Here is a 17,732-nt window from a genome sequence, read left to right as displayed (position 1 = left end):
GTTTATGTGAGATATTTCTATATTATGATGAGATTAGTAAAATGAGTGTGCTATATAAATCAGTGTCACATAGTCACTGACACAAACAGGATTCATTTATTTATTCATTATTAGTCTCAGATGGCCACAGCCAGCTCTGTGAGAGGCGTGTCCCTCAGATGAGAGCAATCCTAATCAACTTTGCGCAGGAAGCTACTTTAGACCGACCAAATAGCTTGAAGCCACCCAAAATGTTATTCAAAACAGACTTAAATGTGGTGGAAGGTGTGTAGCTAACGTCTATACCAGAGAATATAGCATTGTTTAGATACAACTACATATGTTCTGTCCTGAAACACTCATTTTACAATAAGTATGGACCAGCAGTGTAACTTATGAGCAGGGGACCCCTGAGATTGATAGAGGTCACCCCCTTGGACTGATGAACAACATTCTCCCTGGTGAATATGACACGGAGGGGTTGGATCATACACACTGACTTCCAGTGTTGATAATGACTATTTAAAAGCCTTGTTGGTATAATATTGATATTTATTTTCCTACTATATTATTTAAGTTGTTATTTTATGATGTTGCTGTAGTTTTAGTTACAGATATACAATTTTAAAGTGCAGTTTGGTCATGGCTCCTATTTCAATGGGGGCTCATGATCAAATACTAAAGTATCTGCCACTCTCCACACTTTCCGCTCTGTTGACTGAATAGGACCCATGGTATGACTCTGTGCTGGACATAGGGGAACAACATTGTCACTTATGTACTGCTGCAAGGGGACTTTGTGTTTAATTTCCAAACCCAGTTAATAATGTTATAAAGGTAGAGAGAAATTGTGGTCAAGCCATTCATTGTACATTTAACAAACAGCTAAACTTGAAGACGGAACTGCAAAGCATTTGCTGAATCTATTCTTAACATCATGCAAAATAATGTTTCTCTCAGAAAGGTTGCCCTAGTGACATAACTCCATAAGTGCTTCAATAGAGGGAGGTTAATTCGTAAGACTTTGAGCAGTGTATTCTCACAGTGCACATGCCTGGCTGAGGGAGACGTACAATAGGGGAAAATAACGTTAAAGAGATGTGATGGTTTTACAATACCAAATCATTTGAAATGTTAGGAACTCAAACCTATGCAATAATCTCTCATATGGAGGATTCACGGTAACACACAAACAAAGCCAGTTGATGCTGAATATATGTGGCAGCAGCTTATTTGCTCCCATACTTATAGTGAAGTAGCAGGCAATGCAACGTGCCCCTGGACTCCCCCTTTCTGTTGCTGGGTTTGTTGCTGTGGTCTCTGTTGAATTGTTTTTTGTTTAGTATTTTTCTTGGGATATAATATCTTGCTTTTAGTAGCAATATAGTGTATATTCAAAATAAAAAGTAAGGAAAAAAATCCCTCAGAAATGTTAAGGCTGTATTACTTATGTTACATGTGCACTTTGCATCTCTTATGACCACTAAAGGGCCATTGAATCGTTCAACACTTGTGATGGGTTGGGGCTACGTCCTTTCTGTACTGTTAATATCTCTGTGTCTGTAATAGCTGGGCAAATCCAGAACAGTTGCTGCTAAAGAATAGCTTGCTCCCTTGTATGATGGATTATAATTTCCCCCTAAAACATTTACTTGGATATCTTTGGTAAAAACCCATTCACAGAACCTGGCATCAATCTGTATACTTGCATTTTACCATTTACATTCAGTTTGGCACTTCTTCTGGAATTTGTACATTTCTTTGAATGTTGCTTGCAGTGAATATATGCCAATGGTATTCTGTTTATTTCCTCTCCCTTGAGACTATGCTTATACATCCAAGTTCTGGGTAACTTCAGAGAATGTATCTTATATTGAATGTCTGTTCTAATGAGGATGTGCCCAAACCTAGATGGTTCATTATCGTATTTTAGAATGTGTGTTTTCGTTTAAAGGTGGTGTATGAAAGTCTGAGAATTAAATTAACAGACTTACAAATCATATTTTGTTATTTCAAGACATGTTTTGTTCATTAGCCTTTTAGTGCAGTGGGCTAAATCAGGGTCACACAGTGTTTCTTGGTAGTCTTAAACAAATCTATTTTAGATGTGTTCATAAATTCACTCTGAAGTACCAGTGCGCTCTGGGCGTTCGTAAATTCATAGCTTTTTCAGAGCACACACTGCACACTCTGGATGAGGAGTAGGGTTCATCCAAGCTTTCTGACCTCACAACTGCACTTAAGCACCCAAGCTAACTGGCTGAAGTTGGCTTGCTTGCTAGCTACTTCCAGACACAAATGACAGAACACCTCACTCTGACCATTTTACTCGCCCTAGCAGAGGTGGTTTTCATGTTATGTAGAGCATTGTTGACTAACTGTGCTGCTGGCAACGATTTCATTACGTTTTTTTGCCAACATTTACTGACACCGGTCATAAATTGCTCAGTTATTCTGCGCTCTTGCACACTCAGACAAGAGTGCCCGGATATCAGCGTAGATAGCCAGAGTGGATTTACGAACGCACCCTTTGAAACAAAAGTATACACCTCACACACATGGTTATGGGCTTGAAAAATGAAGACACCTGTACCATGTCAGATATAGAGTTGAAATATATTACATTTGGAGTTTGCATCACAATATTACACTTTGTATACATCACAGAATACTGAAATATAACAAAACCGTTTGCAAAGAAACACCAGATTTTATGCGTTAAAAAAAGAAATGTTTATGAATTATACAATTATGAAAAATATGAATAATTCCACCCATGAGGCCACTAGAGGGTGGCGATTTGGTCATTTGACTGCAGGAAAGGGCTACGCTATTTGTTGCAAATCAAGATTAGGATGAATTTTGGTGGTAGGCCTACTGGATTATTAGCTAGATCTATAGCTAAATCTATCCATAGTGAAATCGTTTCTTTTAATACACTATACGTTTAGGGCAGGCTGGGGACTGGGCTCCCTGAACTCTGGAACTTCATGGTACTCATTCTTCTCAAGACTTGAAATCAATATAAATACAGTATATATGTTTTGCCAGAATTAAAACTACTGGGGTGATTAATAAGAATTACATCTTAAATCGTAGTGACAGTTACTTTACTTTCAAATTCGTAGATGAAATGAATCAGTAAGACATTTGAGGAGATTGCTTGCTGAAGTTCCTAATACAGTAGCTACTGTATGTTAAGCATGAATGATCCTTGTAAATCACTTGCACTTTAATACATACTCATCTACATATATACCCATACTGTAGATATGTATGGGGGTTTTCTCTGTGCTGAAACTTATGAAAGATACAAATGTATCATCTGTGTGTCTTTGCTGATTAGAAATAAACTATTATCATATCTGGCATATGATATCAAATGTGTTGACTGCGTTCATTTTAGTAACATGTAAACTTTGTTCTGCTAACATATACTGTACATCTAAACTTCAAATCTGAAAAAGAAGTGCAATTATTAGCAAGTGAATATCTATAAATAATTCCACTGTAATGAGTTGTTATTTGTCTGATGATATTACAAGCAGTTCCATCACTTGAGAGTAGATGTGCATATCACAATGGCCAATATTGATCTCCAGTCTGATTCAGAATAGGGAAGCTTGCTACCAATACCATAGAATATTACACAAGCCAGCCATATCTCCTCAGTGCTTTCTGGCTGTGACAAATCTGCTAGGACCCATGAAGTAGGAAACAAGAACAAATAGAGCATGTCCTTATGAAAATGAACTTTCTTAAACTTGAGCACAAACGAGCTGAAACTGCAAAGTGCCTGTATCATTGGAGTGCCCCAGGAAAAGAGAGAGCGGTACGCAAGTGGCTGCATGACCGCTATCTCAGTCAGAGGCAGATATAATTTCATGCCAATTTGGAAGAGTCCTGTAGGGCTTTCTCATCAGCAGCACTTCAGTCCCAGGGATAGGTGATGCAGCTTCTCTGCATAGAGTGATTCCAACATGTTCTGCTTTTAAAGAGGCACTCACATGGAAGTCATCAGCCCATTCTCTTGCACAGTGCAGTGCACTAGCCTCTTTTACTACAAGTATAGATGTTTAAAGACCCAATTCAGCCATTTTTATATCAATAGGAAAACAATTCTGGCCAACAATTAAGTACCTTACTGTAATAGATTTCCATTAAAATGGACAAAAATTGCTTTTTAGGAAATAAATATTTCTCAAGCAAGAATATTCTGACTGCCGGTAGGTACTTTTCACAGTAGGAGGCCGTTCCCTCTACTGCTAGAACAAAAGACTCACCTGCTGCATACCGACCTGGTACCAATGAACCTGATGTTTCTACTTGTAGAATCGCAATACTCCTCGGTGGCCAACAACTTGACTTTGAGCCAATCAGAGAGCATGAATCTCTGACAGGAGTGACAAGAAAAAGGAAAAGATAGTGGCCCTTTTTACAGTCTAATCCACACCCTTTTTATCAGAATTGTTCCTGAACCTGATGTTTCTACTTGTAGAATCGCAATACTCCTCGGTGGCCAACAACTTGACTTTGAGCCAATCAGAGAGCATGAATCTCTGACAGGAGTGACAAGAAAAAGGAAAAGATAGTGGCCCTTTTTACAGTCTAATCCACACCCTTTTTATCAGAATTGTTCTAACTAAAGCAATACATATTTTTTTCTAGAGCAAGTCTACATCTTTCACGTCTAACTACAGAGTTTTGTGCTTGAAGAATGATTTTTTGTTTAGTTTTATAATGTGCACTAGCTTATTAGTTAGCTACTAGCTAGCTAGCTAAGGTTAGCTTGCTAACTGAGCAAAGCAGTCACGCACACTTCATATGACACAAATGGGGTGGCAAGTGCAGCACAATACACACAACACTAAATGATCCTTAAGAGGTTAAATTTAAAAAATTGCGCAGCTAGATAGCATTGACTATACCATAAAGCAACACATGCATACATGCATTGCCAAACAACGCAACTTCCCTTACAAAAAAATATTGCGGTTTTGAAACTGCAGTAAAAGTGTATTAAATGCCATCAACTATGGTATTTTGAATGCAGTAATTGCAGAATAACTGCAAACTTCTGGTTTGGAGTATTTTAACAAGGCTGAGTGGCTGATGACTTCAAGGTCTTTGCTGTGTGAACACAAAAGAGATGGACTGCCGACACTGTTCAGAGGTGCTAAGTACTGTCAGCAGGCAAAAGTTTGACAATCCTACCGGTGTGTTTGAGCTATTATTGGCAAAGAGATTTGGAACTCTCTTTGTTATTGGTCTATTAACCAATATACCACATGGTGATGTCACCATTGAAAGCCGAAACTACCACCCATGCAAACCTGCTGATTGGAAGGTACTGTGTAGATTGTATTTTCAACAAGCAACTATCAGGACATTTTTCACAATTTTACAGTGTTAGTTACATCAGCTATTCTACAATATGATATAAAACACAGGAAAATCTAGTTTTTGACTGCATTGGGCCTTTTAATATCCTTAAAGGAATCCAAGTGCAAGGCAGGACCACTCCCTGGAACAAAAATGTACTTCTCTATTAGTCCTTTATGATAACACATCATGCGTTTGCGAGGAGACAATCAAAGCAGAGATTTACTAGTGGGGTTGCATCTGACCACAGGGGGGCATTCTCTTCACTGGAGAAAAATACATAATGGACATAAAGCACATGTATTTTGTCTAGAGGTGCTCCGCACACCTTACTCAACATGTGAGATGAGTGGGCATTCTGCACTCGCTTGATAAAGCCATGAACAGAAAAGCAAGTCTTCTTAGAGGCCTATTGTACCATGCCTTTAAAACAGATGATGGATGAATGTCACAGATCATCTAGCTCAACCCTCTTGCAACCCCTCCAATTTATTCTCACGGATTTGATGTTAGGAAATGTGGCAGATTAAATATAATCTATCTTGGAAGAATTACATGTAATTACTCTTCATTAACATCATTAGGCTGGCCACCATGCCTCCAAAATGTCTGTACACTGTCTGTCAACAATGTGATAAGATCATTGCACTATTATCAATGCGGTAAGCAGATCCTGCTTTTCCCTCTGCATTAGATATTCATTATGTCTTTCTCTTCCCATAAAACTTTACATATTCATCGGCAGCGTGACAAATCAGATGTGCAGTGAAATGGAGTATGACTGAGAAGAGCAGTGGAGGATTATATCCAACAGGCAATCTCTCCACAATCCCTTCATTTGACTGGGGAAATACCCAGGGACGAGAATGAGATTGAATTTAACTAAAGATAGATGAAGAAAAAGCGGATGGAGGACAGTGTGCTATAGGTAAGTAATCATATATGCCATACAACAAACTTGGATCCTAATTAATTCAACAACGTAATGCAACAAAATAGGAAAAATGCCAAGGGAGGTGAATACTTTTGCAAGGCACTGTATATATAAAGGGTGTGAATGAATTGTGCCCTTGGCCTCTCTCTCAAAGGAATGAGGATGACGATGTAATCGAACACATCGATAAACTCCAATCAGTTTCACTTCAAACATTGAAGTGTAATTTCACTGTCTTCATGATCTGCACAATATAGTAATTCTTATTACAATACATATTGCACATCCTAATCCATCAAACGATTTCACCCATATACCTTTTAGTTTGAAAATTAACTCAAGGTTTCAATATAATATCCTAACAACAGCCTATTTTTATACCCTCTCTGTACCACACCAGCAGGCTCTTGAATATCTGGGTCTCAGTAAAGCACATCCTACCTTGGTTAATAACAATGGAGTGAACTAACACTGTCCGTTACCATGGATCCATCTACATTACTATCAGCATTCCCAAGGTTTTATTCAGACATGGCCCTTATCAAAATCAGCTGGTTTAGTAACTACAAGATCCAGTTGATTTCAGTTGGGAAAGACCAGTTGGGAAAGACCAGGTCTTTTAGGTCTACATCCACACAAAACTGTAGAACCTGCCACATGTCTCACCACTACCACCAGATGGGGATGTTTTCCAAGCCTTGCTTGAGATCTTGTACCAGGGCACTACCAGTGGAATAACATGCTGTAAAAGGGGCTAGTATAAGTACATGCTAGAGGAGGGTGGTGGGAGGAGCTATAGGAGGACGGGCTCATTGTAATGGCTTGAATGGAATAAATGGAAAGGTATCAAGCACATCAAACATATGGAAACCACATGTTTGACTCTGTTCCATTAATTCCATTCCAGCCATTACATTGAGCCAGCTCTCCTATAGCTCCTTTCACCAGCCTCGTCTTGTACATGCAGTTATGAAAAATCACTTTTGTGCTTACTTTAAGTATTTTCTGATGTCAAATACTACCAAATACTTAAAAAACGCCCCTTTTTTCTCCACTTTCTGTCTGAATGACGTGCCCAAAGTAAACTGCCTGTTGCTCAGGCCCTGAAGCCAGGATATGCATATAATTGGAACCATTTGAAAGAAAACACTTTGAAGTTTGTAGAAATGTTAAAATCATGTAGGAGAATATAACACAATAGATATGGTAGGATAAAACCCAAAGAGAAACCAACCGGAAGTTCTTTTTTTTGAGAGAAATGCAAGAGAAAGGTCATATTGAAAATTAACTTCCTGGATGCAATTCCTATGGGTGTCCACAGGGTGTCAGCAGTCTATGTTCAAGGTTTCAGGATTGTAACTTCAAAAAACGAATAAGAAATATCAGTTTTAGTAGAGGGACACAGTCTTGGAAATTCGTGTTTGCGTGCGCCATGAAGACATTACGCACCTGCTAAAATCGGTTTCCTATTGAACATACTTCTTTCCGAAATCAATATTATAGTTTGATTACATTTTAGGGTATCTGAGGAGTAAATAGAAATGTATTTTGACTTGTTGAAGCAAAGTTTAGGGGTAGATTTTCGGATTCTTTCCTCTGCAAGTTGAACGAGCGGGACACCTAGCCCTAAGAAGTTTTTTTTATTTTGGTATTATTATATTTTTTTTCACCCCCCTTTTTCTCCCCAACTGTTAGTTACTGTCTTGTCTCATCGCTGCAACTCCCGTACGGACTCGGGAGAGGCAAAGGTCGAGAGTCATGCGTCCTTCGAAACATAACCTAACCAAGCCGCACTGCTTCTTGACACAATGCACATCCAACCCGGAAGCCAGCCACACCAATGTGTCAGAGGAAACACCGTACACCTAGCGACCTGGTCAGCTTGCACTGCTCCCGGCCCGCCACAGGAGTCACTAGTGCACAATGAGACAAGGATATCCCTGCTGGCCAAACCCTCCCTAACCCGGACGACGCTGGGCCAATTGTGTGCCGCCCCATGGCTCTCCCGGTCTCGGCTGGCTGCGACAGAGCCTGGGCTCAAACCCAGAATCTCTGGTGGCACAGCTAGCACTGCGATGCAGTGCCTTAGACCACTGCGCCACCCGGGAGGCCCCAGCCCTAAGAAGTTTTAAGGTGTGCTTAATTTAGCTTGCCTGCACACAATTAACCATCGAATCATGTTGAAGTCCCTAATTGCGCCCACTCTGCACATCAGTCAAGCTAAATAAAAAAGATATTTGACATGCAGGTGACTGCCAAAATAAAGGAAGCACCAACATAAAGTGTCTTAATAGGTCGATGAGCCACCACCAGCTTCCAGAACAGATTCAATGCTCCTCTGCATAGATTATACTAGTGTCTGGAACTCTATTGGAGAGATGAGACACCATTGTTCCATGAGAAATTCCATCATATGGTGTTTTGTTGCTGGTGGTGGAAAACGCTGTCTCAGGCGCCACTCAATAATCTCCCATAAGTGTTCAGTTGGGTTGAGATCTGGTGACCGAAACACACACACACACACGCACGCACACGCACACGCACACACACTTTTAAACCCACTATGCTCCTTTGAGTCGACACTTTCAAAGTCACTGGGATCTCTTCTCCCAGCCATGGTAGGTAACTGAACATTTTTATATACACTGCTTGACCCTAAGCAGTATGGGATGTTAATTTCTTAATTAACTCAGGAACCACACCTGTATCCCTCACTTTGTATCCCTCATTTACTCCCTCATTTAAGTGTTTCCTTTATTTTGTCAGTTACCTGTAGGTACAGGACTGCTGTACTCTCAAGAGAATTTGGAGACATAGTTCATATTAGGCCAGTCTTGCAGAGACATCTAGTGGTTGCACAATTCATGTACTATAAAGATATGTTTCATAAAGTTAGTATGGAGGTTAATTAAATGAACACAACATTCTTAGCACATCAATATCAAAGGAAGTACCATTGAGACACATTGAGAAGATCTGATTTTGGAGCACAGAGAAGCATGGCCATATAAATTGCACACATTTAAGCTTCTATGGCTGCGTTTACACATGCAGCCCAATTCTGATATTTTTTCCGCTAATTGGTATTTTGACTAATCCCATCAGATCTTTTTCAGAGCTGATCTGATTGGTCAAAATACCAATTAGTGAAAAGAATATCAGAATTGGACTGCCTGTGTGAATGCAGCCTATGTTTGCAGACAAGATACAGATATAAATCTCCATAAGGGCTGGCTGCCAGTGTAGGGGGCCAGTGACAGACGCATCTCAGGTGCAGAGCGTGTGGTGTATATAGTGCACTGAGTGCAGGAGGAACCCTACAAGGGAAAGGGATCTACGGTGAGTGACAGCACTAAAGGAGGTTTGGGGCTGGCGCCTGTTGAGACCTCTGCCTAGCAGCAATGGAGAAGAGTGGCTGTTTCCTTGACGAGAAGCAGATCCCTGTATCCTCTGTCCCCTCCCCCATCTCCCAAAGCTACAATGAGATTCCTCTCCAGGGAAGTCTCAAAGCGGTCTGTGAGACACCCAAACTAAAGATATACAATTTATACATATTCCAACAAATGAATCTAATCCAAACCTTCTAACTTCTTTAACTTCTTTATAAAGAAGTTGTGAAAATAATGCAGCTTAGCGTTTTTCGTCATGATTCTTGTTCTGGAGGCAGCTCTGCAGAGTGGTCACTAGCTCGCACAGCCACAGAGTCATACAATCTGATTCTAAACCTAACCCTATCCTTAACCCTATCCTTAACCCTAACCACACTGCTAAACCTAATGCCTAACACTAACCATAACATTAAGACCAAAAAGCAAAACAAAATGCATGTATTTTTACAATATAGACAATTTTGACTTTGCAGCTGGCCCATCTAGTGGAAATCGCTAATTCCTGCCTCCAGTACAAGACTCAACCTGAGAAAATAAGGGGGAAACACAAGCGCTGTACGTAAGGTAACACCAGTGAGGAGCAAGAAGACTATAGCTTAGTCTGCTACTGGCAAATTAATCATTTCCACCTCCACACCAAAAGTAGACTTTTGCACCATCTCACAGAGCAGAGGTCCATCCAGCACACCCAGACTAACCAGCCCTAAACTATCAGTCTGAGAGTCACAGCCTGTCATGGTAAACGTCAGAAGCCCTACTGTAAGCTGTGCCAATAGTAATTCTTCTCACTCTCATGGATGGGAATCTCACATAACATTTTGATGAAGATCTTTGGTGACAAATTGGTCATGAGAGAGGGGATTCTGCTTAAGTCAATGGAGGATGAGTCGAGCTCTCCTTTCAGCTGCTATCATCTCCCTATTTTGGAGTATGATTAATTAGGGTATTTTGTGGTAAACGTTACTTAACTGGCTTCTTATGTTACAGTGATGGGACAATTGATGGGATTAAGAGGGGAGGCTGTGCTGTAAGAGAAGAGGAGCTGCAGAGACTCAGAGAGCACTGCCTTCTGTAGGCTAATCAGCTCCAAGCGTTCACAGAACACAGGTGGGGTGTCATTAAGTCATTTAGTCATCAAACTGGACACCTTGAAATCCCCAAGGTAGCCTACCGTCTGCCTTCGAAACATTCCAAACAATTCCCAGCTGAAATGTATGCCTATAGAGTTGCTACATGAATTGCAGTAAAGGAGCTTTGAAGTTTTTGCTTGCATGTTACTAGTTACAGTGTATTACATGAAATGTGCCAAAATCTTCCAAATAAACAACTTTTGTCAGACAAACCTTTTTACCTAATGTTATTGGTTAAATAGAAAAGGGGATTTTGTTATTTGATTTATGAATGCCTCATTTTGAATTCAGCTATTTTAAATTTAAAAGGACAGTCTACAGTTCAAACAATAACAAAGCGAACACCCCACCACTGTGTTTGGTAAGCAGATGAGGGAGGGATGGAGTTGGAGAAATGTACCACTCTCAAACTCATAGACTGAGCTATGGATGCAAGGACTGACAGACCATCATATCAAAATAATACTTTTAACATGTGTTTGGTTACAATTACATTGTTTATAAACAATGAAGTAAAACAGGCTTATATTTTGGGTTCTGATGGGTATGATAATAGTAGAACTAAGCTCATGCAGCATTTATAAGTTATATTCTACAAGAATCAATGGGTATATATCATTCATTTAAAATGATCCACCTCCCAAAAATGTGTCATCACAATTGTGCCCCAGCCCTGTGCCTCATAATAAAGTTGGGTATACTTTTTCATATTGTATTCTTGTTATAGAACAATTATCCTAAAATCTGAGTGAATGACAAGTGAATTTTTAAAGTTCCCTTAAAACACACGGTGCTTCGATCACGCAGACATTTATTTCAAACATGCATTGACAGGTTTATATTCCTCTTAGAAAAGACACTGACGCGTGAAACGAGGAGACAATCCTGCAAGTAAACAGGAATTGAGAGTTTTTATAAACGGGTGCAGCTGGTCAATAAGTCTGATTAAAAACAGTTAAATTAATATTTTCTGATTGTCTAAAAATTGTCTAAAAATATTGACAAAAAAAAAGCGTTGGTAAAATATATTTCACTAAATTGTTGACAGGACCATATAATCTTTGACTTGGGTCGAATTCTATATTGTATTAATAAAATCGTGTTTTTATTTATTTAACCAGGAAGGTCAGTTAAGAACAAATTTGTATTTACAATGACGGCCTAGGAACAGTGGGTTAACTGCCTTGTTCAGGGGCACAACGACACATTTTTACCTTGTCAGCTAGCAACCTGTCGGTTACTGGCCCAGCGCTCTAACCACCAGACTACCTGTCTCTAACCACTAGACTACCTGCCTCTAACCACTAGACTACCTGCCTCTAACCACCAGACTACCTGTCTCTAACCACTAGACTACCTGCCTCTAACCACTAGACTACCTGCCTCTAACCACCAGACTACCTGCCTCTAACCACCAGACTACCTGCCTCTAACCACCAGACTACCTGTCTCTAACCACTAGACTACCTGCCTCTAACCACTAGACTACCTGCCTCTAACCACTAGACTACCTGCCTCTAACCACTAGACTACCTGCCTCTAACCACTAGACTACCTGCCTCTAACCACTAGACTACCTGCCTCTAACCACCAGACTACCTGTCTCTAACCACCAGACTACCTGTCTCTAACCACTAGACTACCTGCCTCTAACCACCAGACTACCTGTCTCTAACCACTAGACTACCTGCCTCTAACCACTAGACTACCTGCCTCTAACCACTAGACTACCTGCCTCTAACCACTAGACTACCTGCCTCTAACCACTAGACTACCTGCCTCTAACCACTAGACTACCTGCCTCTAACCACTAGACTACCTGCCTCTAACCACTAGACTACCTGCCTCTAACCACCAGACTACCTGTCTCTAACCACTAGACTACCTGCCTCTAACCACTAGACCACCTGTCTCTAACCACTAGACTACCTGCCTCTAACCACCAGACTACCTGTCTCTAACCACTAGACTACCTGCCTCTAACCACTAGACTACCTGCCTCTAACCACTAGACTACCTGCCGCCCCAGCAGCCATCATGAGTGGCTAAAACAGTAAGCCTATACATACACATAACATATGAAGTAGTATTTTCGATTATTTGTACTAGTCAGGAAGGCCTACATGGAACAATGTATTACATTTGATAAATGGTCGAGACATAGATATGGGTATGGATTGGGGGAAAGTATGCATCAATTATAAGTCATTATTTAGTCTGAATATACTGTAAGCATTTCGACTTTATTACTGACGATTTCGATTGTCATGACTGATAAATAAATGAAAGAAACATGTGCAGCTGTGGGCTATGCATCTATAGCCGGTACCCTATTTGAATTCCTCTTGTTGGACTTAAACGGAAAGTTTGGTTTAAAATCACAAGATCTCATATGTGCAAGCTCTTCTTAATTTAGGAAAAATGTAGGAGGCATTGCAAAGCTTCTGGACGTTGGGGTCAACTAATTTATATCCCATTCACGCATTCGGCTAAAATATGTTAATGTCTTCATTATTTACTTTTCACATTCCCTGCATTAGATGAGATTGAAATTGAATTGAGACTAACCTGTCTATTACATTGGGGCAGTGGAAGAGCTCATTAATGTTAAACCCTGGTCTCTCTTTTCTCTTCCGGCGCGTCTCAGCATTAGCCAAGCATTGCAGGCTGGCGCCGCGGCCTCTCCACTTCCACAACATTAGGTGTAATGTTACTGTTTGTTGTGGCCTAAGCATACTAATAGGTCGTTGGAAGTCAGCATCAGTGTAAACCTGAGCGACATCCACCTTGCCGGGCAAGATCACTCAACCATGAAGACCTGAACAACAATTGAGTAACCTACCCTGTCTCAACAGAAGCTCGTGAATAGAGAGCCACTGGTTTGGCATCATGCAGTCCATGTGGTTATGGATAGTTATCGCAGCTGCGAGTTCAATTTAGTTTGCTGCGGCTGATATTAGAAGCACATCTGCTTCAAATCCTAAAATCCTATTAAAACGCAATCAGCCTAAACTCCTCTGCAATAATCTCAGTTATGATGTCTATATCATACACTCTTAGAAAACAATATATGCTTGTCTTGCTTCATATATTGTACCCCTACAGGCTTCATTCAGCATGCTTCCCATTCGAAACAGTTCGGGTCAGTTAATGCATATATTATGACGACATTTTGTGACGTTTTTGTTCGTTTTGGTCTTCGGCAAGGGTTTTTTCAGCTGTTCCTGTACAATAAATGTTTTCTCAAGGCAAGCAGAAGTTCTGGAGCTTAAGTCTACGCCCTTCGTCGGTTATTGGTCAACGGTGGAGATTCTTCAATGAAGAGTTTGTTGTCATTCAACAATAGACAATTCCTGTTTTTTCACTTCAGAAATACTGCACCAAACATCTTAGTTTGATGTAAAATTACGCATCTCCTTGGCAAAAGCGTCAAAATCAATGACAGATTTCTTGAGTTATCTTAGATAAATTCTGACTGTTTTGAGGAAGTGTATACTGGCTATGGTGTCTCAAGATGGGACAAACAGTAGTCTACTATTGCCGCTTTTTCGACATTTTCTAGCGAAGGTCTTTTAAGGGAGTATGCGAGCACACTCGTTCGGTTCGCCTAGCCGAGTTCAGCAAGACACCAGCCGATCCGAAGCATGCGGAAGCCTTACAGATTCTATATAGAGCCGATTGCATATAGAACCCGGTATGGAACCAATGTTGGTTCAGTGAAGAAGAATCCCTAGGGTTCTGATCAAAGAACCCTACAAAAGGGTTATATATAGAACATTTAGGGGTGCCATACATGAAGAAAGCAATAGAACCATTTTTGATTCTATCCAGAACCTTTTATCTAAGAGTGTCCAACAGCCAAACTTTCTTCTTCGTCATCATCATCATCCTCAATAGCTAGGAGAAAATGTAGGCCTAATAACTTCCCATCCTCGCACCCCACCCCCATTCTGTCCATCCTTACCCAGATAAAGTGAGATGTCTCGTGTCACCGTGTAAGATGAGATAAAGGAGTGGTTAAAGTGCATGAGACAAGCGCATCACACACTTGGCTATTGGCAGTTTGGAGACGGTTTCTTGGAGTGCTGAAAGGTATGCCCTGATGATACTACACACGATACTGAGACCAGGTTGACGTTCAGACAGTGCTCATCAACTCACCTAGATCTAAGGAATTATTACATCCCTATTGAAGAACATTTGGAGAGCATCGCTAATATCTGTTGTATGATTGATTTCATTTGACCACGCTGAAACTGTGCAGTTACACATTTGTCTGTCTTAAAAATAATCCTGTGTATAAACTAGTGATGCTTCCCAGTCCAGTGACTTCAACGCCATTCTCGGTGAAGGATATTCTAAAGATGGAGCAGCAACATCACCCCCACCAAGGTTTCTTCTATCCAGATCAAGACGCACAGATGTCTCTGCAGCGCATGCACAGTGCACTTCGGAGCCTCGACTTACTTGACAGTCAGGATAAGTCGTGCTTCTCGGGGGCAACACAGATGAAATGCAGCCTGAGTTCGGAGGACATTGACATCCTGAGGGGCAGTTGTAGTTCAGCGGCTGAGGAGGAGACAAATGGGGACCCAGGTAAATTAAAACGATGTCGTTAAAACACGCAGCGCTGACATCCAATGACAGATATTTCAGAAAAAATTATTCGATTGGGCTCTGTCAATTCAAGAACTGAATTAAAATGTAAAAACTAAAAAAAATCATGAATCATTTTGAAACAAACTGAAGTACACCCTGAATTAAGCTATATGAAATTGGCCCCAATCCTGCCTCTTGATGCTGCATGACAGCCTGTCTCTCAACCTCATGCCACACCAAAAACTATTTTCATGAACAATATTATCAACATTTTTTAAAGGGACAATGAGCTGTTGCTACATTCATTTTTGTACTTATAAATGAATGATATGTACCCATTGATTATTGAAGAATATAACATATTGGTGCCTCATGAGTTTGGTTCAACTGTCGTACCCCATCAGAACCAAAAATATAAGCTTGTTTTACTCCAATGTCTTTAAACAAAGTAAACGTAAGCAAACACTATATAGCCTCAAAACATTGTTAAAACTGTAATGTTTATTTCATGGATTGTCAGTCTTTACATCCATAGCTCTGTCTATGAGTTTGAGAATGGTTACATTTCTACAGCCTCATCCCGCAGCTTGTTAACCAAGCAGGTGTGCGGGTACGATGCTTTGCTATTGTTTCTACTGCTGATTGCCATTTTAATAGGCATGCACAACATTTTATTTTTTGAATATAAACTAGCTAAACCTCCTATTTTGAAAATGTTTTCCAAATATAAATGAATGGCAATGACGAGGCCTACCTATATGAGAAAGTAAAGGCTAGTAAAGGGTAATGAATTGACCTTCTCACCACATTTAAATGAATCTCCGTGTGAGTTTCATATTGTGACATTGCTGATATGCATAATGCGTAATGCAGTTAATCCTACGGAGTGCATGTGACGCAGCAATTTCAATTGAAGTAGGCCTAACCCACTGTGCAAAAACTGGGTGAATCAACGTTGTTTCCACGTCATTTCAACCCCAAAAAACAATGGGATGACGTTGAATCAACGTGGAAACTGATTGGATTTGCAAGAAGTCATCAATGTAAGATAATTTCCTATTTTTTACACAACTTTTAACCTAAATCCAATGACATGGTGATGTGTTTGTTTTCACGTTAGTTGACCACTCCACCGAATGTAAATCAGAACTAGAAGGTGAACTGACGTCTGTGCCCAGTGGGAAGTTTTTCACTAGGCAGTTTTCCAATGAAGGTATGTGTCTAACATTGCTATTTCTAATTATTGCAGGTATGCTTCTTGACGATTCGATGGGTTGTGATGGGGAAAATGACAATACCTATTCAGACAAGCCAAAGCAAAGATTGCGCAGAAAACCTCGCGTGCTATTTTCCCAAACGCAGGTTTTTGAGCTGGAACGGCGCTTCAAACAGCAGAGGTACCTTTCTGCACCAGAGAGGGACCACCTCGCCAATATTCTAAAGCTGACTTCTACTCAAGTCAAAATCTGGTTTCAAAACAGGAGGTACAAGTGCAAGCGGCAAAGACAAGACAAGTCTCTGGAATTGGCTGGATACCCGCCTCTACCACGAAGGGTGGCAGTGCCGGTGTTGGTTCGAGATGGCAAACCGTGCATGGGAGGACCTCATTTAGCGCCATACAACGTGACAATTGGCTCTTACAACCCCTTATATGGATATGGTAATAACTCACATGGTTGCAGCTATCCGAGTATGCCATCCATACCAAGTGCCACGCAAATGTCCAACAACCATATAGTTGACGTGAACCTCATGGAAAATGTAGAGGGGCCATTCCAACAAGGACACTTTCAGGCAACTTTACCGGGGATAAGAGCGTGGTGAGAAAATATTCCAAAACAACCACCCAACTCTCATCAAGTTTTTTTCGTTTAGGTTTTTGTTTAGGTTTGGCTATGCAGCTACAAGGTTACTTGTGAGTAACAACAACGAATAGGCAAATCCAAGTGTAGGCATATACTGTTTAACACGTTTATATTAGACAATATGTGTTTTATTCTAACTATGTGTATTGGTCTACTATAATTTCTTGTTTAACTATTTAGTTTTGTTTAGCTTATTTAACTAAGTTGATAATATTGCTCTAACGGACTTTGTTCAAGAAATTGTATTTTTGTACATGACAATAAACCTTGATTTAATATTTTATTGTGCTGTGAGATCACGTCATCCTCTCTCTGCAACCCAATCATATTATATTTAGACTTGTATTAGACCTACAAGTACATCTACAACAAATAACACAAACAATTAAAACGATTAAAAACAACAATGTCAACAGTCAAGGCCTAATGGGAATACTAATTGTATTATACGTTG

At 40.3% G+C, this 17,732-nt stretch overlaps 1 protein-coding gene across 1 annotated transcript; it reads left to right on the top strand.

Moving 5' to 3' along the window:
* Positions 1 to 13,938: 13,938 nt before the first annotated feature.
* nkx2.7 (NK2 transcription factor related 7) lies at positions 13,939 to 17,498 on the top strand. The gene is made up of 2 exons (XM_029761949.1): positions 13,939 to 15,410; positions 16,663 to 17,498. Exons 1-2 carry the CDS (start codon positions 15,125 to 15,127, stop codon positions 17,235 to 17,237), a joined length of 861 nt encoding a protein of 286 aa, XP_029617809.1. The 5' UTR covers positions 13,939 to 15,124; the 3' UTR covers positions 17,238 to 17,498.
* The last annotated feature ends 234 nt before the right edge of the window (positions 17,499 to 17,732 follow it).

Source organism: Salmo trutta, chromosome 9, assembly GCF_901001165.1.
Source record: "Salmo trutta chromosome 9, fSalTru1.1, whole genome shotgun sequence".
NCBI lineage: Eukaryota > Metazoa > Chordata > Actinopteri > Salmoniformes > Salmonidae > Salmo > Salmo trutta.
Note: the sequence above shows the minus strand (reverse complement) of the source record. Positions and strands in the feature narration are given on the sequence as shown.

Excerpts from the sequence above, each read along its gene's own strand:
- nkx2.7 (XM_029761949.1), top strand. The coding sequence starts at position 15,125 with ATGCTTCCCAGTCCAGTGACTTCAACGCCATTCTCGGTGAAGGATATT. Across the intron at positions 15,411-16,662 it reads GGAGACAAATGGGGACCCAG|GTATGCTTCTTGACGATTCG; the intron begins GTAAATTAAAAC and ends TAATTATTGCAG.